Source organism: Haliotis rufescens, unplaced genomic scaffold (assembly GCF_023055435.1).
Source record: "Haliotis rufescens isolate VD_foot unplaced genomic scaffold, xgHalRufe1.0.p SCAF_11, whole genome shotgun sequence".
Classification (NCBI taxonomy): Eukaryota; Metazoa; Mollusca; class Gastropoda; order Lepetellida; family Haliotidae; genus Haliotis; species Haliotis rufescens.
The window spans coordinates 12,074,027-12,100,758 of NW_025963791.1; the positions used below are offsets into that span (position 1 = coordinate 12,074,027).

General features: G+C 40.6%; 1 protein-coding gene across 1 annotated transcript in view; it reads right to left on the bottom strand.

Annotated features, from left to right (window-relative positions):
* LOC124141185 (cadherin-23-like) overlaps nucleotides 1–26,732 on the bottom strand; it is a 92,665-nt gene that overhangs the window by 15,011 nt on the left and 50,922 nt on the right. Inside the window, exons 44-67 of the mRNA XM_048392872.1 lie at nucleotides 25,658–25,894; nucleotides 25,379–25,451; nucleotides 24,162–24,601; nucleotides 22,260–22,395; nucleotides 21,873–22,024; nucleotides 19,856–20,011; nucleotides 18,291–18,455; nucleotides 17,122–17,186; nucleotides 15,592–15,829; nucleotides 14,316–14,558; nucleotides 13,793–13,865; nucleotides 12,991–13,433; nucleotides 12,750–12,888; nucleotides 12,033–12,184; nucleotides 11,615–11,767; nucleotides 10,285–10,449; nucleotides 9,780–9,844; nucleotides 8,135–8,378; nucleotides 7,263–7,505; nucleotides 5,628–5,700; nucleotides 4,641–5,086; nucleotides 3,625–3,769; nucleotides 1,800–1,994; nucleotides 87–397 (exon numbers count right to left, since the gene is read on the bottom strand). Of these exons, the coding sequence (XP_048248829.1) occupies nucleotides 87–397; nucleotides 1,800–1,994; nucleotides 3,625–3,769; nucleotides 4,641–5,086; nucleotides 5,628–5,700; nucleotides 7,263–7,505; nucleotides 8,135–8,378; nucleotides 9,780–9,844; nucleotides 10,285–10,449; nucleotides 11,615–11,767; nucleotides 12,033–12,184; nucleotides 12,750–12,888; nucleotides 12,991–13,433; nucleotides 13,793–13,865; nucleotides 14,316–14,558; nucleotides 15,592–15,829; nucleotides 17,122–17,186; nucleotides 18,291–18,455; nucleotides 19,856–20,011; nucleotides 21,873–22,024; nucleotides 22,260–22,395; nucleotides 24,162–24,601; nucleotides 25,379–25,451; nucleotides 25,658–25,894 (4,752 nt within the window). The remainder of the gene's footprint in view (nucleotides 1–86; nucleotides 398–1,799; nucleotides 1,995–3,624; nucleotides 3,770–4,640; nucleotides 5,087–5,627; nucleotides 5,701–7,262; nucleotides 7,506–8,134; nucleotides 8,379–9,779; nucleotides 9,845–10,284; nucleotides 10,450–11,614; nucleotides 11,768–12,032; nucleotides 12,185–12,749; nucleotides 12,889–12,990; nucleotides 13,434–13,792; nucleotides 13,866–14,315; nucleotides 14,559–15,591; nucleotides 15,830–17,121; nucleotides 17,187–18,290; nucleotides 18,456–19,855; nucleotides 20,012–21,872; nucleotides 22,025–22,259; nucleotides 22,396–24,161; nucleotides 24,602–25,378; nucleotides 25,452–25,657; nucleotides 25,895–26,732) is intronic.

Below are 26,732 nucleotides of genomic sequence, written 5' to 3' on the forward strand. Positions count from 1 at the left end.
AAATGTACAAATCGGGTATTCTTTAACCTCTCTTGTGTGGTATATATGTCCCAGCCAAAGTTGAGTAGTATTTCACTGGTACTCACAGAAATGCTGTCCATGCGGAAAAGTCCCCCTTTGTCATCCGCCAATAGATATGTAACGTTAGCGTTGTGACCAGCGTCCTTATCCGTGGCGGTAACTGTACCCACCACCGTTCCATTGGGGCTGCCCTCAGATATGTTAAAGGTGTAGGTTGACTTTTTGAATTCAGGGTCATTGTCGTTGGTGTCCAGAACCACGATGTTGATGGTGGATGTAGATGTCAGAGGTGGAGAACCGTCGTCGGTGGCCAAGATCGTGAAGTTAACTGTCGACGCGGATTCACGGTCAAGCGCTCCAACCAGTGATATGCGACCTGTAATTATTTTTGTTCATTCAGCATTAAAGATCATATATAGAATGTTCCATTGTGACGAATCTGAAACCACTGCCATCCTACTGAAGCAATATTTCATAATGATTAAGTAATTACACGTGCCTCAAGTTTGCCCATTTTCCAAAGGTCACAGGTCCCTGCTTATTTTACTGATTTCCCTCAGTTGACTCAAGCTTTTGTGGATTTGCCCCAAGCACACCATGTAATATTCGCAACAAAAGTTTTCACTATTATGTAATTACTTCTATATGAGGCTTAGAGCTTATATTCGCTACTCTTCACTGTCCAGGGCGGCTAAAATAGTTCTTCACGGTGACAGAGTGAGTGCTATTTATATATTCTATTAACCCAGAGGACAAACCCGATATGTAATTATGTTCACAAGTAATGTTAGGACTTATTGGTGGAAATGATCCTGCTGCCACAACCTCATTTCCAACGGAACTACCCAAAAGTAGGACTGAATACCCCCGTTCCTTTAACTAAAGACGAGTCGGCAAACGACACGATAGAATCTGAGTGACTGCTCATTTCGGTGACCCATGTTTGCATGGCCCTGACATAGTAGTTAGGTTCTTTTTAATTGCGTATTTTCTGAAATAGATTTTATGTTGTTTGATAGTGAGCTTTTGTTATGCATTTCCAATGGGTTATCGGCAGCTATTGTTTTATGCATCGATGTATAAGATATCGATAGATCAATATTTTCACACTCAAGGTTTTCGTGTGAAAAGGCATGTTAATTTCAGGTATCGAATGAAATTAGATACCTGATTTTGACCAATCAAAACCATGCATTCTTTAGTGTCATGGTTGAATATATAGAAATGGCAATTATCTAATTTACTTTTGGCATCCTAGAAGTTGGTTAGTGAATAATAAAACATACAACTTCGTGGTTAACAGCTTTTGGTTTATTGAATAATAGCAATAAATGAGAAGTCGTTATCCATAAAGTTGTATGGCTAATGTGTTGTCTTATATCTTAGATTTTTTATACCATTATTAGCTGAACATATTATCCCATATTATCAGTTGTGTATTTTGTCCTGTGTATTTTTATGTGAAAACGGTCTTTAGTTTAAGTCTATCTTAACAGTCACTTAATGGGGTCTCATATTCTATGCTGTACGCATTTGTTTTCATTGTGTATTTATCGTACATATGGGTGAGATTAGGCTTATTCTGTATTTCACAATATCTCTCATTGAAGAGTGTAATTTGATTAACTGGCTATTTTTGCATTGTGCTATTCGAATCGGACCCAACGTTTCAGCAGCGAATGAATCCAGGTTATATATCGTTACAGAAAACGACGTTATAAAGCTGGGTAATGGAAGCTAGACTTAGACAGAAATTTAATATGAGTTTATTTACAAACCCTCTTGTGTGATGCTAAAATTGGTGGATTTGGTTGAGAAGGTCACTGTTTGTCTCTGGTCTCTGTCCGTGGCGTCGAGGGTGATGATGACTGTCCCCACCGGTGTCCCCTCCGACACGTTCACTGCGATGTTGCTACCCTGGACTATATGGGGATAGTTGTCGTTTATGTCCTTGATGGTCACAGGAACAGAAGCTAAAGTAAACAAAAAATATATATTTTTTTAACTTATATGGTAACAATATCCATAAAAAAAATACATGTACATTAAATCAAATCAAACCCACGGTTCCAAATACAGCGTACATTACCACATAACTTTTCAATGTGTAGTTTACAGATACACGGCTTTTCCATTGGACGAGAGGTCGTCACATGAACGCGAAATTTGCGATCATAAGTGTAGGAACGACACAATTTGAAGTTCATATGTTTTTCACGAGACAGTATTCTTGAAATGACGTAAACACTGACGGACTACTTACACATTCCTGAGGAAACCCCTGGGAAATCCCTTACACGAATACATTCGGAAGCGTTGTTTCTGATCATTTAGACCCTTTAATCTTGAACTCAGCGTTTTAGTATACATTGAGAAACGCTACAAAAGTTGACCGCATGATCGTTTACGAATATCCTCGCTATGACCCATTCTAGTGAACGAAATGACAAAATGCATATCCGAACTATGGTAGTATCGACTTGATCCGTGTCTTGACTGGCAATGACAGTCTACAGCAATCTATCAATTTACCTTAGAATCTATTTGACACATCTTTATATACCTTTCAATGATCGACCAACCAACTGATCCATGATGACCAACACATGTAACCGCCACAAGGAACAACTTGGGAAATCTCTCGCGTTTTGACGTCTTGTACTTGATGTACATATATTACGATGCGCTGTCATTCTGACTGACGTACTGAGGTACTTCTCAACAGACCTTTCTCAGTGATGATATTCTTTCAATACGTTTGCTGTAAACAAACTCCAAAAACTGTTCCTGTAGAGTAAGATGAACATTCATACTTTCACGTCACCTTTCGGATTGAGGAACTATTTATTTCGCGATACAGCTGGATTTTGTATGGCTGTCAGTGTAAGTCACACGTACGAAATATAATTGTGTATAGATCTACGCCTACATCGATCCTTCGAGGTAAAAAAATATTGACATAAAAAATCATAAGAATTGAGTAGTTGAGAAATTCATAGCGTGACCGCCAAACATTATATGAACGTAATCGCAGGCTCCGACGTTCATACAGTTTGGCCCTCACTATGTGAAGGTTCATACTCAAATGAACTCACACAAAGTGAAAGTCAGTTCTTAAATGAGTTGTCTTGTGTTTGGTGGCCATTTAATTCATGTTCTTCATATTACAATAACGCATTTGAAATTAAACATTAGCAAATAACATTTAGCTTCTATGTTGTGTTTAGGTGATGCTTAGACGATAACACATTTCATGCGTTTAGGCGCTAAAGGTTTTTTAGACCGAAAAATACAAAATGTGTATTCCGTTTAGGCGTTAAACATATTCCTAAACATGTTTAGATTTAAACATCTAGATGTAGATATTTAGATCTGACACATAAACATATGCCCATAGACGGATTCGTACAATCGACTCTGCTTTTAGCAGAGATTTCGTATGAAGGTCGAAAGGGTTTTGTCGCTTTTATATGTATGTGTTTACATTCTAAAGTTTAACATATTTTATACAATGTAGGACTCGATATGTTTCCTGCATATGCGTTGTTGTATCGTGTTTGAAGCGTACATTCTTAAAGGTTATATCCTAATGTTGTGACTTACCAGTAGCAGTTTGTGTGTCGATGTGTTCCTCTGCATTAAGGTCTTTGACTTGGACCATGATAGTGATGGACTCGGCGGTCTCCCTGTCTATCACAGAGGGCAGCGAGCACAAATCGCCTGTCGTTGCATTCACGGTGAACCAGTCCTGTTACATGTGATTTGTTTTCAATGAATGACCAAGCAAAATGATTGCAAATATTGAATAGTTAGTTTTGCTACCTTCATCAATCTGCAATGCCATGATTGACGTAAATTTAAATCGACACATTATTTGCAGGGAAAACTAATGCACAAGTTGGCACTAACATACTATTATATACAAAGGATACGATGGGTAATCATATGTTTGCTCCAGATGTGGAAAGATACAGTCCATTAATTTTGACATTTTCAAATTCTCAGAGAATGGAACTTCAAGCGTATTAGTCTCACATCTGAAGGAAAGTATCCTCTGCGTACATGATGAAGTGAGTATGGATGTCGATGTAAGTGTCATCTACATTGAAGATTTTGTAATATTTTAGAATGTGGCACTATTACTCTTCCATATCGGAGAGGAAATAATGCATTACAAATTTACTCTTGTGCCAAATAAAGTAATTGTTTGTTTGTAACTGAAGTAAGCAGGATATATCATGCCCTGTAAGTAATCGAGTCTGGTCCAGAGACTCCGGTTGCTGATGTTTGCCCCACGTCGTCCGATATCATAACATGCCATCAACGAATTCACCGAGCATGAAGACCAATCTATTAAGTCGCCTCTTACAACATGCACAGGTTGCTGGAATCTCCACGGGATGGGAATGTTCTCAGATGCATTTGACTTCAGTATTGCCTATGACCTTAAATTGCAGCCAATAACATACCTTACACTTATAATTGTATGCTGTTTAATATGAAGTGTCTGAAAAAGTGGTTAACAACGTTTTAAGCCAAGGAATAGAGTATTGGGCTACTATTCTTTCCCTGATCCCCACGGCGTGGTATTGAAAGACTGAAAATATGATTAATATTACCTTGACTAGTGAAATGTTGACGGTGCTTCCTCTTTCGTCATACGCATGGCTTCTATCCCACAAGATAGTATAATTGAGTAAATTGTCCTCATCTTGATCATAGGCATTGAACCTATAGGAACATTTCCCTGTACCATTTTCAGTAAAACTGGCTGTGTTGCTGGTCAAGTTAAAGAAAGGTGGTTCGTCATTCACGTCCGTTATTGTGACTGACACAGTGGTATTAGAAGATAAAGGGGGAGTTCCTTGGTCAATGGTGACAACAACGAGACTGTAGCTTTGTTCTCGCTCCCGGTCAAGCGCAGCTCCTGTTTGGACGGTGATGGCGCCTGTCCTTCCGTTCACTCTGAAGTTGTCCGAGCCACCAGAGTCTATGACAAACATCACCTGATTGTTGGGGTTCTCCCCGTCATTATCCGTCGCGGATACATCCACCACAGATGTACCTGGAACAAGACAGAGGCTTGTTACCACGCCTGCTCCTTTTATTAGGTAGGTTTCTTTGGATAGGCAAATGTTACACTCAGCAAATGTATCTTTTCTATGAAGGTTACATTCTCATAAATCTGTGATCAAGATTATTTGATAACTGGTGAATGAGAAATCTTGATATGTTAAACATTTCGCATGAATATCCAATAGGTGAGGTGAGGTGAAATTGGGTTTAACGTCGCTTCCAAGATTATTGGACTTATACATTGTATATCGACGTGCATGCACGCGTGTGTGTGGCTGCCTGTACTAGTCCGGACTGATGCCGATTTGTAGTGCTAGCTCACTGAGATACCATGCCGCGGTTTAACATGAATACCCCACTCAGACAGTTTACTGACTCCGAGCCCACCAGTCCTTGTTTTAGCCCCTTAATGCCGAGCGCCAGACAGTATGGCGCGGCTGAGGATCGAACCCCGGACCTTCCGCTCTCCACGCGGACGCTCTACCTCCAGACCACGGAGGCGGTTGAATATCAAATAATTGACAACATACCTTCTGTGGCGTTTTCAGGAATTGAAGCTGTGTATGGTTCGTTCGTAAACTGCGGTGTGTTGTCATTTATGTCCTGTTAAGTGAAAAAGGCATTCATTAAACATGACATGAAAACACCCGAAGAAAAACATGGCATTCCTTCAGAGGTGTGGTAGGTAATGTTTTCTTTTGGTCAAAGGTACGTTGATGCTTGGAGGATGAACATTTATACATTCAGGAAGATGACAGACACGACGACAGATATGTCACCTGCATGTCAGTGCATATCAGTCTCACCTACCTACCTGTAAGTACATGTCAGTCTCACCTACACGCACGTGCTTGTCAGTCTCACCTATCTGTACGTGCATGTCAGTCTCATCTACCTGTACGTGCATGTCAGTCTCACCTACCTGTACGTGCATGTCAGTCGCAACTGTACGTGCATGTTAGTCTCACCTACTTGTAAATGCATGTCAGTCTCACCTACATGTAAGTGCATGTCAGTCTCACCTATCTGTACGTGCTTGTCAGTCTCACCTACCTGTACGTGCATGTCAGTCTCATCTACCTGTACGTGCATGTCAGTCTCACCTTCCTGTAAGTTCATGTCAGTCTCACCTACCTGTACGTGCATGTCAGTCGCACCTACCTGTAAGTGCATGTCAGTCTCACCTACTTGTAAATGCATGTCAGTCTCACCTACATGTAAGTGCATGTCAGTCTCACCTATCTGTACGTGCATATCAGTCTCACCTACCTGTAAGTGCATGTCAGTCTCACCTACATGTTGGTGCATGTCAGTCTCACCTATCTGTACGTGCATGTCAGTCTCACCTACCTGTAAGTGCATGTCAGTCTCACCTACATGTTGGTGCATGTCAGTCTCACCTATCTGTACGTGCATGTCAGTCTCACCTACCTGTAAGTGCATGTCAGTCTTACCTACCTGTAAGTGCATGTCAGTCTCCACTACCTGTAACTGCATGTCAGTCTCACCTACATGTACGTGCATGTCAGTCTCACCTACATGTTGGTGCATGTCAGTCTCACCTATCTGTACGTGCATGTCAGTCTCACCTACCTGTACGTGCATGTCAGTCGCACCTACCTGTACGTGCATGTCAGTCTCACCTACCTGTACGTGCATGTCAGTCTCAACTCCCTGTACGGGCATGTCAGTCTCACCTACATGTAAGTGCATGTCAGTTCCACCTATCTGTACGTGCATGTCAGTCTCACCTACCTGTAAGTGCATGTCAGTCTCACCTACCTGTAACTGCATGTCAGTCTCACCTACATGTACGTGCATGTCAGTCTCACCTACTTGTAACTGCATGTAAGTCTCACCTACATGTAAGTGAATGTCAGGCTCAACTACTTGTACGTGCATGTCAGTCTCACCTACCTGTACGTGCATGTCAGTCTCACCTACCTGTACGTGCATGTCAGTCTCCTTTACATGTATGTGTATAGCACTCTCCCCTGCCTGTAGGTGCATCAGCCTCACCTTCCTGTATGTGTAAATCAGTCTCCCCTACCTGTACGTATATATCCGTCTCCCCTATAATTATGTGTATATCAGTCTCCCCTACCTGGATGTGTATATCTGTCGCCCTTGCATGCACGTGTGAGATTCTACATCTGTCTCCGTACCTGAACTTGTATGGTGACAGTCACATTAGACGACAGTGCTGGAGATCCGCCGTCTGTAGCTACCACCAGAAGTTTGATTCCCGACCTTGATTCGCTGGAAAGAGCCTCAAAGTCGATCGCGCCCTCAGGTGTCAATACTCCTGTACTGTTGATTGAGAACTTGGCATTTAGGTAAGTCGAGGGCGACTGTATGGAGTAAGACACAGCAGTGTTGTTGGTACCTTTGAGGTCATTATCCGTGGTCTGTAACAAAACATAACGTACCAAACTCCATGTCTTTCATATTAGAAAACATAAGAATCCAGGCGTAAAAGTATTCAACCTCGCTTCCCTGGCGATAAATGTTGGGGACGCGTATATATGGAGCCATTGATCCATATCCAAATGACCGCCTCCAGAAACCGATAAACGATGATGCCTGTTGTTACCCTGCCTGGCACTCGGCACATAGCGCTCGAAAACAGAGATAGGAAATTTTGATACTCAACTTTTTTTTAATATTTTATTTAAATTCAAACTAAATGTTCTTATCATTATAATTATGTGTACAGTGAAAACACATAAGCCAGACCCTCGTTGGTCCGGGGCCTTAGCTCCCAGGAAAATTATACAAATTTAGTTATACAAAGAGCATACAAAAGGACATTATTCAAAACGCACGATTTGTTAATCTGGAAATGTGGTGACACTGATGAATTCACTGGGACCTGTACTGTCCAGATAAACGGGAATTTAGTCAACATAAGGGTAGTATGCAAAATACTGGTTCCCCGACAAATGTTCAGAACTATATTGATTTTGATAAAGCAAGACACGTTCCTACAAATTCGACTACTGTTTCCTGATATCGTGTACACTGACAACTTGATTACCTTGATAAGTAAAGGTCGATCGAAATGTAATTCTCCTTCCCTGAGGTTTGCGCTGTATTCCACTTTATTGAATACAGGGGGGTTGTCGTTGAAATCAGTAACATTAACGGTAACATCAACTGATGACCTCAGACCTCCCTTGTCCACGACCTCCACAGTAAGGCTGTAAGTAGCTTGTGTCTCTCGGTCAAGCTCATTGGCTTGGGCTACCGACAGTATGCCCGTGGTGTGGTTAACGGCAAAGCTGCAGATCACGAAAATATCCACATGTTGTTACGCATTAATATATTTGTGTGGTTATGTATATATGCTACTCAAAAGACGTTATATTAGGACGACCCAATTCTTTCATATTAATTATAGTTAATCTGCCATGGCCCTTTTTTATATTGTATGACTCAAAGTTTGCTGAGACCAATTTTAATGATATCAAAACATCCCCTCAACAAATCAAGATTGAAATATCCCGGAACACTGATTGGGTCAACACGACGTCAGATGCAAACGTCTTTTAATGTCAGCCAAAGTATGACCAGCAGGGCATGGACTCGACACCAGACGTTTGGATCAGCTATCCAGCGACATGCAGGTGCTCGACAGCGTTCCACCACACAGCGGGAAGACAGGAGGTTCTTGATTGCAGCAAGTCGTCAGAACTTCATGACTGCCACTACACAAATGAAATGCGGTACGCCAGTGGCGTTAACGTTTCAATACATACAGTGCGTAATCGTCTCCATGAAGTCAGACAGGCAGGTTTGGATTAGGCTGAATATCACGTCGCTTGAACAGACCAGGACTTGGCTCCAGTACTTCTTAGTGATGAATCGAGAAACATAGGATTCCAACATAGCCGAACATGACCGCTGTGGAAGTGGCTGAATCATGTTTTGGGATGGGATCAGTAGAGCTGGAAGCACCAATGTCCTACAACTGGGCACGCAGACAGGTGTGGGCTAGAGAGATGACATTCTAGATGTAAACGTGAGGCTGTATAGTGGCGCAATCGGACCGGACCACATCCTCATGGACGATGACGCACGACCTCATCGTGCCAGGGTCGTTGATGCCTTCTTAGAGCAGGAGACAACTGCCCGCATGGAGTGATCAGTCTGGAAACCGGACCTCCACCCTATCGAACCCGTGTGCAACTAGCTGCAGATCGCCCTCTCACGACGCATGGCCCTGTCCTTCAGGAACTCGGCAATGCTCCTACTGAAGAGTGGTGCAATCTTCCATTGGCAACCATCCACACACTTCTTGGGAGACGGGGATCACATACGCACTAGTAGTGTTTTGGGACAATCAATTTGTTTTCATAATGTTTTGACGTTTCAGTTTTGGCCAGATACTCTCATTTATTGGTCCAATGTTCTTTGTTGGCATTGTGTTCGCACATGACAACGGTCTTTTGTTCATTAAACACGCCTTCATGCAATATTCTCTTTGCCTATTTCAACACATGCACACAATTTGACGTATTCCCTTTGAAAGTGGTGATCCTTAGCAAACTTTGAGTAGTATATTACATGCAACTGCACAAGTTAACACGTGACTATTGACGTTATGGTAACAGTTAACACGCTTTGAGGGGAACGAGAGCACCAGAATCACATCATACACGCTGACCAGAAGCACAACTTACACTGCATGTGTCCCCAATAAGCGGTATTCGTCCACATTAAATTTCGGTGAGTCGTTGTCATGAGCCTGAAGGAGACAAACGTGTATATATAAACAATGGGGGGCATGGATATGCTTTGGTGAAGTTATCTTCACTGAACATTATTATTTTTGCTTCATGATGATATTGTTTCTTGGTTTGTCAGCACCACACCTGTGCCCGTGGGTTTTACCGAAGTGGTAAACGTCTGAGACCTGCATCACTTCGGGCTTTCCTCCCACATTAAGCTGACACGCCGCGATATAACTGGAATACTGTTAAAAGCGGCGTTAAACCCAACTATAACAGCACCCAACTATATATATGCTACTTTGATATTATACATCTTCGGGAAACATAATTTAATACGTTTTTGGAAACACTTTTTAATGTTTGAAATGTACTTTGTTTGATTGGGTTTTTTTTGCTTGCGCAAGGTCATATGAGACATTTATTTCACTGCATGAAAATAACAACGGTCGCTTACCGCTACTTGCAAAATTGAATGACCAGCACTGGCGTTCTCGCAGACACTGCCGGCGTAGCTACTGTTGTCAAACACAGGAGCGTTATCGTTGGCATCGGTGATGGTCAAGACGATTGTCACGGTTGAATTCCTTGGGTTGGGAACTTTGGTTTCGTTGGCCATCAGCTGTAACACACCATGCCGATGTGGGTTATAGTGTGAGTGAGTCGGAATTTACGTCTTTGTTGTTATCGTTGGCCATCAGAAATGGACTCCCAATCTTGTGAATCGGACCCAGGCTTGCGGCATGACCAGGGAAAACTTTAACGAAAACACTTCCCTTCGCCCTGGTCATACTATGAACAAAACAGCAGTGTGTATGAACAAATGGTTTGTGATTCATTCCTCGCGGGCGACACGATGATTTAGTTTCATTCTGTAAAAATCGCCCTATTAATCCTTAGCAATAATCCAGTAACCTCAAGATAGATACATGCAGACACTTATACACGAGTGCAACACTGCAACGTAAAATGGGCTCCACATATTGTAGCCATGTGAGTTGAACCGGTGTCATCGGCATCGCGAGTAAACGCTGCAAACAACCAGCTGCGTACTCCTTCACCAAAGTCCTTTGTAGCCAACTTTCCAGCATTAATTTAGATTTGGATAATACACGATTCTGATTGGTAAGTCAGAGGTTTCAAAATAAAATAGCAAGTTCATTTGACCTTATCACCGCGGAAGCGCATATTATTGTTACATCATTGGCTACAGGGGCACGGGTGACCCAGTCGTCTGACGCAATTTGCTGTGCAGAGTCGCGGGCCTTGGGCACGCCAGAAACCTATGCTCGTGGTTTCGCATCCCGGTTCGCCCCGATTGTGTTTCTCTACAGTTTGTCAGTGCTTTGAAATGAAAAGAATTATCTGCCCTTGATTAGAGGCTGGTAAATAACATTGAGGTTGCAAGTTAAAACAACCGCATGTTAGTGGTCTGTGGATCATTGCAGTTCGCACAGGTATAGACGACAGGTCCCAAACAGTAAGCACCCAGTTCTGCCACGGTGACACCATTCAAGTCTGAACTAGGCAAACAGTGGCCGCTAGCATAGAAACCACCCACGCCGTCGGGAAACGATGGTACGCCTTCACAATCAGTCAAGTCACAGAAACTAACCTCTTGATCCATATATACATGGTTACGATTACTCTGAAGTAAAACATATTCTGTTCCCGTAACCCCACGAGGATATACTTTTATGAATAATTTTGGATTCAGACAGAACTAGGTGAGGATTGAGGTTACTGATTTAGTTAATGCTGTGCCTCAGGCGGAATTTAACACTTACAGTAAGGGTCATGTTCTTAATGGTTTCATAATCAAGCTGTGTTGAGTTTTTCACTCTGATGAGTACAGTAGCAGTGGACATTGCAACGCTGGGCACGACATCAAACACATCACTGTAGGTCTTCAGACTCAGGGAAAAGACGCTGTTAAGGTCCTTCATAAAATAATAAATAATAATTTGAACAGTAATGAATGAGGTTATGTCCGGCATGTATGTTACAATTTAAGTATCGTTGGATAAATACAAATAATAAATATGTAAAAATATCGGGCACAACAAAACGTTACTATAGAACATAATGACTCACAGGTATCGAAAAGAGATTCAAGGCTGACTTTAACACTGATAGTTCAATCACTTTAGTGAAGAGGGTAACACACTGTTAATATGCTTCTTAACTTCCTAATAACTTCCTAACCTTGTCTTTGTCCTCCACGGTGATGCTTGAAGGGGACTGGAGAGTGATGGGAATGCCGTGTTGGGAGTTCTCCTCTATAAATGCTGTGTACGTTTGGTCGTTAAATGATGGGTCGTTGTCGTCAACGTCAATCACCGACAACGTCAGTGTAGCTGTCGATCAATTATTGAATATACAGTTATGTGATCGATGTATCTATGTGAGTGAGTGAGTTTTAGCGCAGCTGTATTCCAGTATTGTATTCCAGTTATATCATGACGTGTCAGCTAAATGTGGGAGGAAAGGCCGATGTGAGACAGCCTAGGTGTACCACTTACGTAAAACCCACTAACATGGGTTTGGTGCCGACAAACCTAGAAACATAACCAGGACGAACCGGGATTCGAACCAATCATAGGTTTCCGGAGTGCCCAAGAGACGCATCTCAGCACAGCGAATTGTGGCTCCTTAGACGAATATAAGTGACAATCAAATTTTGTACAAGTGGTCTCTTAACGATGGCACGAAATGCTGATCATGACTTCGAATCTCATATTCACCCTAATCATAAAACAGTCCATTGGCACCATACCTGCACGAATCCTTCCACAATACATTGACACGCAGTGATACCTCTGATATATCATAAACCGCATTAAAGAGCAACTCTATCTGCCACATTTATTTCTTGATTTATGTACCCTACCACCCACCTCTAACAAACACAAGCCCACCTACCCGTTGCTGTCTGGGGTGTCCTTCGTTTACCGTTGGTGTCAATCACATGAAGCTTCAGCGTGATAAGTTCAATCTCCTCTCGGTCAAGGTCACTCTTTAGAACTATACCGCCGGTGGAATTATTAACTTTCAGTATTTCCTGTCAATAGGAACATAACATACGATTAATCATTACCAGATCGACAAAAAAATCCAATACAGTTTTTTTCAAAAAGATTAATATATGGACATGATAATTCACCTGTAATCTTGACCTATTAACAGGATTTAGATCTTCATCTGAGGCAGAGCTGTCGTTCCAGAAGATGGTGTAAACTAAGTTGGCGTCTTGATCATGATCTATCGCCGACATGGTGTACAGAATACTGCCAACGTTGTTTGTCTCCGGTACAGACTCGGACACTGTGGGTTGGCGGAACTTGGGAACATCATCATTGACGTCTGTAACGTTAATGATGACGGTGGCACTGCTACTGCGTGGAGGTGTGCCTCTGTCCATCGCCATGACCGTCAGGTTGTATTCAGCTTTGAACTCTCGATCCAAGGTAGCTGCCGTCGAGATGTTCCCAGAGGATCCATCAATCTGGAACTTGTAAGAACCTTCTCCCAAAAGTATGTAAAAGACGTCGCTGTTCTGGGCTGTGCCGTCACTGTCGGTGGCTTTCACTTGCAAGATGTGCTCACCTGGTGGACATTTATAGACAAATTATTATTCTTACTTATGACGGTACATATATGATATGTAAACACGGTTCATGAATCTCTGAACAAAGATAATATTTTTCAAAGTCAATGTGTTACAGCCCTTAAACTCACAAGTTAGCACCCATGTCTATTATATTCATACATCTAGAGAATACCAACGGGTAATTGTTTCCCCATTTGGACGGGGTACAAGGATATATGAATAACTGAAACGTCTTGTCTGGCTGCTGTATTTCATTTGGGTTTATGGTTCAATTAAATGTAAAGAATGATGTGAGCTCATAGCAATACTTAGTAAAAACAAAAAGCAAATACGAAAACAAACGAAAGATTCTCACCCGGGTTTCCAGCTTCCATCACATCACCGCTGAACTCAGTTTCATTAAACACAGGTGCGTTGTCATTTTCATCCTGTGATGTGCGAAAATATGTGTATCCTTATTATCAATATTATTATCACATGAATTAGAATAATATACTATACATGTCTATAAATAAAGGCAAACGCACTTGCAAACATGTTGTTACATCTATTTTTATTAAAGAGCTGTAATCTGGAGTTCCCTGGTATCTGCTTGATCTAAAAATAAACTACATAAGCTTTCTAATGATTTTTCACGAACGAAAATAAAACTTCTATTTCAATTTCTGACACGCAATCTTTCGTTAAACTTTTTATTTTCATTCCCCGTTGAAGGTGAAATACCATGACAAACACTTTCGTATATACATGTAGTAAATATCTTCATAGTTATTAATATTTGATAAGAAATATGTGTCAAAATGAATTATTTATAATATGTGAAAAGGTTTAGTTCCATGCTGATGTTCATGTCGCACCTAGCGAATAATGCTACCCACCTGTACGTTTATGCGGAGTGTAGCAGTAGAGGACAGAGTAGGAACGCCGCCATCAGTGGCAATAACAGTAAGAACAATGGTCCCGGAGAGGCTTGGTGGAAGCTTTTCATAGTCCAGTGGTCCCCTAGGGGAGATAACTCCACTCGATCCGTTTATCGAAAGATTACCCGCAAGTGCGTTGGACGAGTCAAGGCTGAAGGTTATCTGGCTATTAGGACTAGAACTTTCGTCAGCATCAGTCGCCTAAAATACAATAGTGTCCATGTTTTAACCCAGCATAGACACCGACGTGTTGAAGATGCACAGATAAACATTAGTGATAAGTGGATGGCTCGCATGCTTTGGACAATCCCAATATAGATGACAGGTACTGTGCAATTTGCTTATTCACAAACGTCCTATTGTTCTCCAATTGGGTTGAATATTATAGGTATACGGATTTCTTGTAATAGCCCATGGATTTTATATATCAAGTTCAGGTGATATTGTAAAATGTATATTGCCCTAGCTAGGGATTTTGCATTTGGATACAATGACCATGTGGAAATGAGCGGAACGGTGTAAAATCAAAGGAGACAGATGTTTTCTTCATATTTCAGTCGATCGAACTTCGTTTCAGAGGGGCTTATAAATCACAAAAATAAAGATTTTTTTTTCCAAGTATATCAAGTATATGTACGCCCGCAAGAGATAGTTTACACCCGTTTCCTAATGTTCATGGTAAGTATGTTTGAAACATAAAATTGTTCATACATGTAGTTTCAGATTTGTAAGACATTTGGACGCGTTTTATCCCACGCGCAATGTACACACCATGTGCTTGAAAAGGGAGGACTTCTTCCGTGCACATTGTCTCAGGTTGTTGGCATTACTCACAACGCTCTTGCTTAAATGTTGTTTGAGCCCGGTTATATTCTCCAAGGCCTCCGTAAAGCTTTCATTCTTTTTATGGTAGGCATTTGGATGAACTTTCTAAATTTGACGCATCAGCGACTACCATGCTGTCTGATGCAATTCCCTATTTTGTCACGTACCATATGTTCATTTTTTTTCAAGTGAATACTTGACATGTCTCTGAATGTATTTGTGACGGATTCCACCGACAGTGATTCATAAACACATGCTTATGATATAGTCGGAATCGTACAAAGGAATCTGATTTCAGCAGATGATGAAAAAGGATAGATTACATTCTAACCAAATCCATACATACATTTGGCCCGTGTCACTCATTAACACCAGTTTCGCCATATTTTATGTGGGTACAAGTACTCACCGATACTCTGACTTCGGAAGAAAAATTATTTTGATTTTCCTTGATGTTTCCGATGTATTCGCTTATTCTGAATTTTGGGCTCTTGTCGTTGACATCCGACAAGGTGACAGTGAGGGGAACTGTTTGTTTCCGACCGCCTTTGTCTTCAGCCGTCACGGTCATGATATACTGGCTCTTCAACTCTCTGTCCAGAATGGCAACAACCGTCACTTCACCAGTGGTATTGGCGATCAAAAACCTGGAAGACAGTGTTTACATGCATACGATCGGTCAAAATGCAACTAAAAACTATTAAAGATGGGTATCCCTATCCTTCACGGTGTGCAACGATTTAAGATGACAATGAATTAAGGAGATTAATATGTACATCATGTGTTTTAACATTTGCGGGTTTTATTGAGTTTTTGATACCCAGAAAGTTTATTTGGAACCTGCTAAATCGAAGTTGTTCTCATTAAAATATTGATCAAACATGATTTTGCATTGGTGTGGTATCCATATGTATTTTTCAAAGCCGCAAAATATAAATTTTGGTTGAGAAATATATTAAATACATCAAGAAAAATATAAGTAGGGAATGAAAAGTCTTAAAGATTCACGGGATCCTATAATTTCATTTAACAACGTATTCATTCATTCACAATGTCAATGATTCATATACGTCCATAAATATATAATCTTAACATATTTTGATTCAGTGACAGCTGCATATTGCGCAGTCTTACAATTTGTGACCATAATGCAATGGCATTTAAATTCAAATGCGATCTATAAATGTTTCAAAACCATGTCTATTGAAAGAATGGTATTCTATGGGTCCGTAAGAATTTAATCCTTCATATGCCAGTATGTTCGTGTTTGAAAAAGATGACATTTGATATTTTCATACAGTTGACCTGATAATAATTATTGTTGTTGTGATTGCATTTTAATATCAACCAATGGGTCAGTAAGTCAAGGCGCCATAATTCGCGGTGCAGAGTTACGTCCCTTAACTATACCAGGATTCGACGATCCAGGATTAAACCTGAAACTGGTAAACGTCTGCTGTCAGGGTCATTTTGTGTGTTTCTACTTTATTAAACTAACATGGCAGGAAATACACAGAGTTAAAACATGTCACACCGAACTCACAAGACAAGTCTAAATATAACTAATTATATGATACCTACAAGTTCTAATGTATGGCTCTAACAGTCCACTTATTCTTTCTCCATATTGTATTGACCATAAACAAACCCCAACCATAAACAATTACTTATCCAAACTATACACAGTTTAAATATACAGTTTAAATACTTCATTTATACGTCAAGATTTAAAACCAAAAGCCAAAGTTGAAAAACTCAAATTAATATTATTGTCCAAGGACAGAATCATTCGAGTGAAATTTAAGGGAGTCATTTAATCCAAGCACATAATCAATTATAAACAGTAAATGACGTAAACTATTGACATGATAATTAAAAAACCCCACCATAGCAATAGACAATAGAAGCATAGAATAGACTATGAATGTGTTTTACTTACTTGTTCTCACTCCCACTTAGTGTGTATGTTCCCATTGAGTATTGATCTGAATCCGGATCCGTGGCCTGCAAGAGGTTTGTTGTTAACTTAAATATAACGATGTCAAACTCATTTAAAGACATGCTACAGCCAAACCTCGTTATTATTAGGTTAAATTGGGAGGACGCCAAAAAACATAAAAAAGTGTGTATATTTTTTCGATTTTGCGAGATTTCGATGTATATATTCATCTAAAATTCAAATAATTGGTTATTAAAACGTTATTTAACTCAACCATTTTTCTAACGAGTTGTTTCAAAACGTGTCTTACGAGCAAAAGCAAGTAGATAAGTTCTGAAACGAGTTGCAACATACATTTTATCTGACAGACACGAGTGCAGTGTTTCTTACACACTACAAAATCGTACTATTTTGTCATCAAATCGATGCATTTTCTCGACATTGCTTTGGCGTATTAATACATAACACAACGGTCACGAGGGACGCCATCAGGTTACTACTTTCTACTTATACAGCGTGACCCTCAATACAAAAATGTTTCAGCCATATCTGTGGATTGTCAAGGCAATGATACTAATACAAGCGACATAAGATGAAAGAACATTTAATAACACTTTAAAACCATAAAGTTGTGACAGAGACGCAGGTACATTCGACTGAAGCATGATAAACGTATCATTGAACAACACTCAGGAAAGTATTACGTCAGAATATGACCTTTAGTCATCACCATGGTGGTCACGGACCAGGAATTGATACATGTTTGTTTAATACCAGATATCTCGTGTTGTTCGATTCCCGGCCGCGTCACGGTAAACTACATTAAAAGATGGTACTTGTTGTTACCCTGCCTGTCGCTCGGCATAAAGGAGCTAAAACAAGGACTGGTCGGATCGAAATTAGTATACCGTGTTTGACCGGGGTATTCATGTTAAATTGCGGTTTGGTATCTCTGTGGGCTAGCACTATTCAAAACTATTACAAACAAACAGCTACACACACACACACACACACACACACACACACACACACACACACACACACACACCTATCTCACCTATCTCAAATGGGTTTCACACTTACAGGTGTGTAAGAAAGATTGTTATTGCTGCTTCAGAAAACATCTGTTGTTCACCCTCACTATACGTCCTGCTTATGTTAACACTTACGGTTATATTGACAATACTGGTTGAACTGCTTTCATTCTCTGGTATAGTGACGCTGTAGGAAGTGTTCAGAAATGTTGGGCTGTTGTCGTTGGCGTCGAGAACATTAACATTGACCGTGGCTGTAGAACTTCGTTGAGAAAGTGTCTTTGTTTCTTTTGCAATCAGCTGCCAAAAGAAAAACAAGAGATTTAATATCGTCTTAAAAAACAGTGGGAACGATCAACTACATGTTGAGGAAAATATGGCTGAATAAATGAGAAGTGTCACTCTAACCCGTAGTGGTGATACGTACTCGGATCAAGTTACATCGACTCAAACGGAATATCAAGATAATGGAGACCCAACAAACAACGGTTAATGGTCTTTCTACACTGCTTGTATGCCAAATTTACCTTTCAGGCGTGTTTATATGTTTCTGCGACTCCATATGTTTCTATTTTTTAACACGTTTTGGTAAACTTAAAGACTCATATTATTCCTTGTTAAATGTAATAAATATAAAAACACACATATAAACACATATAAAACACATCTGCTGAAGATGTTTTACTTGTGAACGCCAATAAATAATATCCTCTTGCTACCTAAATACACAAGATCAAATACTATTGCTTATAACACGTGGTTGACCCCGAATATGTTTCTAAGTTTTCAGGACCATACCTCCCACACCATGAAGTAACGCCGTGATGTAACTGGAATACTGTTCAAAGCGGCGTTTAAAACCCTGCTCACTCACATATAACCTGTGATGATCAGGGCTAGAATTGATCTCCAGCAACCCATGCTTGTCGTAAGAGGCGACTAACGGGATCATGTGGTCAGGCTCCCTGACTTGGCTGATACAAGCCATCGCATCCCAATTGCTCATGATTACAATTACTGGATTGCCTGGTCCAGACTCGAATATTTACATACCGCCGCCACACATATGTTATATTTCTGAATTCGACGTTAAACAACAGAGAAACGTGAAAATATTGATGATATGGCTTATTATTAACAACCCCGTCGGTATTCTGGGTAAGAAGTGGTCCACAGCAAGAGTCGTAAGAGTCGATTAATGGATTGGGGGTCAGACTTGGTTGCTTGCGTGTCATTGTATTCCAACGGTGTGGATCGTACCTGATCATATCAGTCACTTATGTGTCTTGTCCAGACTCGATTACTTACCGACCGCCGTCATATAGATGGAAGTGCAACGTTTATCATAAACGAGCCACCCATGTTATCAACAACTCAACTTATTATATTTGCATGTGTATGGTTATTTTCTTAAGCTAATATTCTTATAATTGCAAGCAATCTAATACATATAAACGCTGCTGACAATCCCGCTAGATCGGACGATGTTTAAGTTGCAGAATAAAATCACAACCACTGAAACCTCACTGTAGCACTTTGTGTACTACTGAAGCATTTCACAAATACTGAAAATCAAGATGCAAGTATTAAGTTTAATCTTGAGGATAATATATTGAGTTTTAAAGATTCAGATTTAAACGGCCGTTATAGGCTGTCATGGCTTACGCATGCCCGATATCGACTATTTTAAGACAACACACCTTAATTCTGAAGCTATGGTGTTTTTCGTAGTCCAACCATGTTGAGTTGAGTACTCGGAGGATGACGGATGAGGAGGATCTGACTCTGTTTGGGACGGGGGTAAATACACCAGCCATTGCCCCGGCGATTGTCAGTTCAAACTCACTATTTGTCTCCTGAAAAAGAACATGTGTGCACATCGTATCATTGCTACATCAGCCATTGCCCCGACGATTGTCAGTTCAAACTCACTATTTGTCTCCTGAAAGAGAACATGTGTGCACACCGCATCATTGCATCGTGTGGACATTCTTCCTTTTGTGTTAAACTATATTGTGTAACATATTGTGTTTGGAGGGGACAAAAGCTGACCATGATGTGCAAGGCGGCACCATTCGTTGTTTTGATATGAGTCCCTTAGACGTGTCCCTTAAACGTATGATCCCAGGTTTGAATCCTACATGCGAACTGATTATGTTTCTTGGTTTCTAGATCACTAGACACGTACTAACACCTGCATCATTTCGGGTTTTCCTTGAACACCAAACTGACCCGCTGTCACATATTTGAGCTATTTGTCGCAGCGACGTTAACGCACTCAAAACAGGAAAGAATCACTCACTTCAAAGTAACGTGTATTTCAGATAAATTTAATGGATGTGGTTAGCAAATATTACCAATGAGGGCGCAGATATAGGTGAATATATTTCAGTAGTTCTCACTGAATATTTTAACAATTGTTTTTCATTTGAGTCGTCTTTGTGGGATCTTATCTTAGTAGAAAAGTCTTATAGTCTTATTAAGCGTTTTTGCCGCTTTTATTATCATTGCGAAGAAATCCATTAACGTGACGTCATAAGAACGCACAGCCGCAAATAATTGAAGATGATGACGTCATCTATAGTTCATGTCGATTGATGTGACGTCGTTCAAACAATAGAGTGAAAAAAGTAATATGATAATTTAAATAACATACTCGCACTTCGGAATACTGGATTTTCTGTCCCTTGTAAATTAATGTTGTATTATGCGTGCCAAGGCTCGGAAGAATTCATTCGTAATTTCTCGTTGCTCTTAGGTTATTCTCTAATAATATTTTCATGGCATTTCACTTCTTGAAACTATTCTTGTAACCAAGTACGTGCGATTGGTAGTAAAATCGTAAATATCTCACATAGTGTTGCCAACATCCATACAAGATTAATACCACGAGTGTATTGGTAATTTCTCTATGGATTGGGATTGATTTGATTGGAAAGAATGAGGTACTGCAGACACTTGGTGAAAAGATGGGACAAACACATGCACGTGAGAGCCTGGCGCTGAAACACACCAACATGACATGCACGTGCAACATCACTTGTTGGGGTATAGTAACCTTGGCTCATTTGCATGTCATCACAATCTTACAGCAAGTTAACAGCGAAAACATGCCACGACTTACGAAACCCCAGCGCTACAACGCCATCGGTCGACTGCAAACAGGAGAATCGTCTTCAGGTTAGCCAGGATTTACCACATAGCACGTGTACCAAGCACCATTACAAGACCGTGGAACCGTTATCAGACACACGGGACAACACATGACCTTTCCAGATCCGGTCGACCACGTATCACGGCTGGACCACAGGACAGATTCATACGGCTACGGCACTTGCGTGAAAGAACCACCACGACCACCTCTGCAGCTACGGCAATACCAGGATTGCGTAGGATATCAGCCCGGAGATTAAGAAACCATTTACGCGTTTACTGGTACAGCGCCCTGCAAGCAGAGTGGGTTAACATTCCCCAGGCCACAATTCGGGATCTGATTGCTTCCATGGGACGACGAAAATCTACTGTTCCATATGTGCCATATGGAACCTAGGTCAATGACTAAGATGTGTGCCAATAGTGAACAACCGATTGCCATCTGTTTATTATTTGTATGACATATAATATATATATAAAATCACTTTTACCTTTCTTATTTGGCAGAGTATATTAAATTTTAGTATATTACGAATCATACACACAAACTGACGTAATGCTCACATAATCGGCATCGGACACATTCATGTCAGTGGGCGTCGTGAAGGTTATTGGAGTGCCGTCTGGCATATTTTCCTGTATCTCGGCTGAGTAACTTGAGACGGAGAACACTGGAGAATTGTCGTCGACGTCCATCACTGTTATTGACAGAGTCCCTGAACAAAACACAAGGATCAAATTGTTCACTTCATTTGTTCAAAACCTGTAGGTAAAATTGGGAAAAAAGCAAGATAAACCTTCATTTCACAAATTATAAATTTGCGATTTCTAGACGTTCTAAAGTTATAACTGCGTTGACGGGCCGTAAACTATTTTGTTTCAGTATTTTCACCTACCCTCTTTTTGTAAACTTTATCTCATGATCAGGCATTCGCCATTGTAAGTCGTTACCTGTAGCAGTCTGTCCTGTAGTGTTGGCATTGGTGTCCGTTACAACGATGACCAGAGTGATTGCTACCAGTCGCTCTCTGTCCAAGATTCCAACAGTATTCACTTCTCCACTTGCCGAATTGATGCCAACAACACTCTAAAAGACAACAAACCAAATAATAGGCATGTGCAGTAAAGGTTGAAGTTGAATAGTATCTGGAAAATTATAATGTAGAAAAAGGGTTTTGAACCATCTTCCCGAGGCAAGAATGGAATTTCGTGGCTTGATAGAAGCGGCACCAGTGGCTATTATAAATTATGTCCTTTCTATGTCACAACACCAATTAGATTCCTCTTGTCATATTACTTTCATTGGCTTAAAAGAATGGAGGCGCATAGTTAAATCAAGCGATAATCAAGATCTATATTGTAATAAAACGGGTCTTACTAAGTGCTACAAGCTACTAGGGCACCTTGATTTAAGACATGAACAGATTTGGGAAATATCCGTCCACGCCGAGTTGACGGTACAAGTGTTTTGGAAATTCTGCAATGGACCGAAATCTGCCCGGCAGTTTACCAACCGGATGTCGATTTCGTTATGCGATTTTAAATAGGTTATGCCTGGACTAGTTAGTCCAGTCAAAATATAACGAAATTCCAGCGTAGCTCGGCAGGGGTCGAAAATTGACTTTCGTAGTCAGTTAACTCCCTTGCCTCGGAAAGACGGTTCTGAGCAGTCATTAACAACAGTACAAGAACTATCCCACACATATTTTGATTGAACTCGACTCTATGTTGGTTACCCCAATTCTCTCATGCAGCTGTAACGATACAATGCATCGTGATGGGGTAGGCCAGTGGTTAAGGGTTTTGACCTGTCACTGGGAGACCCCGGGTTGTTCCAAATATCAATTCCCATCATAATGTGACCTCAGGTCATCACCATGGAGTAACCAATCACGGACCTGGCATTATACCTCAGATATATGTCTGGTACCAATCTCAAATGGGTTTATCACCCATATGTGTGTAAGAAAATCGGACCAGCGCAGATTATGTATCACAAGCGACATACTAATACGAAATCTCCGCTAAAAACTATGTATGGCCGTAAATCTCTACAATGTCCTGAAATGAGTAGGTGTGGTTTAAGTTTGGTGAGCAATGTTTTAACCATATGACGATGACCTGTATACACTAGAAATCGAATCGACTCCAAACAGTGATTGAGTAATGGTTATCCAGTGGGTGTATGATGACACATTATCAGTCTGGTCATAGACAAGATGACTTCATTTTAGTCTGCACTTGGTGTGGTGGGTTTGCTGGGACCTATTCTGCCCAGGAGTTGCATTTATTCACACATACACTGAAACCACGTTATTTTGAAGTCCGAATATTTACATGGAGTTATCCAAGACAGAAGGACCATTGTGGACCAAATTAGATAAGAATTCAAACAGGACAATAATGTTAAAAATGAAATGTCTTTATGGTGTTACAAGGCTGTTGCCATTTGTCTTTGCAATTCAAAACGTTTGGGCGTGTGCCGTAATGAGATTTGTATGTAAAATGGGTTTTGTTAAAAGGAAATCACGTGGATTTATCACTGGGTATCTGAGATAATGTTCATAAGATCCATGTACCAGGTAAACAAGGCAACCAATTTTACATTACTATCGAATACATTATATACTGCGCATGATCTTAAACAAGTAAACACATTTATTTCGCTTTACTTTGCTTACTTGGCATGTTCAATTGTAATGGGAGCTTATGACGTCGTCAATAACAGTAAGACGTCACTACATCATGTTTATCTCAAAGCTATTTTAGTACGCTCGGTTTCCGGGTATGGACTACTTTAAGAACACCCGGTCACCTGAAAACCCAAAATGTTTATCTCCTAATTGAACACACCTGTAGATAGGATTCACTGACTACCCTCTGTTGATCATCTCGACCACTACTCTCATACCAGCTGATGATGTATGATAAACTAGAATCCGTGTCTTGGTCTGTGGCATTGAACGTATAAAAGGTCTCTTTCGATGAAGTCTCATTCACGTCGGTAAACTGTACATCCGGGGAAAACACTGGATTCTGGTCATTGACGTCAAGGATGATGATGGTTACACTGACAAAGGAAGAGAGAACCGGGGACCCCCTGTCCATGGCCTTCACACGAAGAGTATATTTCGAGGTTGTCTCTCTGTCCAAGTCACCAGCAACGGTTATCTCCCCTGATGAGCCATTGATCTTAAATGCGTCCGACGCTCCACTTTCTATGAGGTAGAAGACCTGATTGTTGGGAGCACTTCCGTCAGCATCAGTTGCTTGAACCGTAACAACTGGGGTATCTGGGGTATGAAAGAATAGATTCCTTCTGTCAGAAGACGTATATCATGCAATCATTCGTTGCTGTAAGAGATGAAATTTTAGTACAGCCAGTGACAAAGACCATGACAACACATACACGTGAGACGTGACATAGACCAAGCAAAAACAAAAGTTGAGAATGTTGTTCGATGCTACTAAGAGAAACTATGGTATGTTAATGGAATCATTCTGCCTTTATGGCCCTTTTAACATATATTAGTTTGGGGTATTTTCAACCATCTGAAGTTATTATGTAATTCATCTGTAAGTTAACCGTCAAAGGTTTCAGGTGTTAAATGAAAATTGTTTTTAGCTGTCATAAACCGTTTCCTAACAACATCCTTTGCCGTTTGTCTGTTAGTAGCATCGGTTGCAGAGTAAAACGGAGGGTTTGGTGATACAGCATAAGCAGGAATTGAGGATCCAGGATATTGTTCAAGGGGTTCCATGCCTTGGGATCGCATCGGTTTACACATATCAGGTCACCGATGAACACATGGTCCCCAACACAAGTGTGTTCATAAGCAGAGACGCCCTGGAAATTGGATCCGTGACTGGTAGGTAAATGTTGAAGTGGAGTTTATATACTGTAGAAGGGCAGAGCAGAGGGGAAGGAACAAATTTCAGTTACGAATACATCCTGTCGATGTATCAATACTTGCCTGAATTACACCAAACTGGAATGATATATATATATATAGTTTTTACATATAGCTCGATACCGACTGTCCACTGGGACAGCCTATCTGCAATCTTACCAAGACCGCTAGCTTCTGATATAGAGGAGCTGTAAGACGAATTCTTGAACGTTGGGCTGTTATCATTAATGTCCTGAAATAAAACACAGATGGAATGATACTATTTGGCTTATTGATATGAATACATCCTTGCCAATATATAATTCGAAAATATCATTTGGCACCACTATTTTGTCTTTTACGCCTAATGGAATCTGTTTTGTCAGAAAATCGAATACTCGATTACACTCTGGCCTTGACGTTTTATATTTAAGGTAAAGCTATGTTTTCGTGACCTACTTCAACAGTGATTGTGACAGTGACGTTTGATGACCTCGGCTTCGTTCCTCCATCAGTAGCGACGACCACCAGGACAATTGTACCATTACCTAAGGTGTCATAGTCAACGGGTTTGACAGGTTCAATCAAACCTGACGAACTATTGACACTAAAACTGGAGATAAGATTGGGATATGCTGAGTCGATCCTGTAGGCAATTCGGCTGTTTTGTGTGTTGGGTTCATCAGCATCAGTTGCCTAGGAAGAAGACTACAATGTCAGTTATTTCAATAGTGAGTGAGTTCTGTTTAATGCTGCCGTCAGCAATTATATTACTACTGCATCATCCCGGTTGATCCTTGCCCACATAGCAGGATCAGCCAAGAGACACCTGATCCTCATCAGTAACCTCTTAAGGCAAAGGATTCTAGCGACCTTCTACCCTGGAATCTAAATAGGGAACACTTTCGTGCTGCATATTTATGTGAATAAGGATATGGTTTGCTGTGGACATAAACGTAGCAAAAACGTTAGTTTGTGAATTGGGATTTAAGAAATGCTACTCCTATAACCTTGTGATGTTAAGTTTGACAGTTACAATAACATACGATTTAGTCAATTCTTTAGCAAACGTGAGGCGGGGTACTACTATTTTGTGTTTCAATTATGATTTATTCTAATTTTTTATTCATTCCAATTCGCAAAACATTTTTCAGTTTTGATAAAGGGGAGAACAATTATAAATTTGCTTCAAGGCTATATCGGGACAGCGCATCGGGGACGAAAACATGACTAAAATATTGTCTCAGCAAATGATGATCCACAGTTAGAGTGTCAGTATAATGCCATTTGGATAGGTATTGCAGTTACAATGTGGGAGAACAGAACCAAGTGACGGAGTGTTAAACGGTTTATCACTGATAGAACCTAAGATCAAGGTATGGTGCTGACTGATCGATCTGGACCAAGGATCATTATTGGGGTGAATTTGAGATTTGGAGCAGCGGATCGTATATGTTGACATATTTAAGATAGTCATCGAATCAAACTAAAAGACCTGAAGTAGCACGTGCCTTACAAACGTCCCTATCTGTAC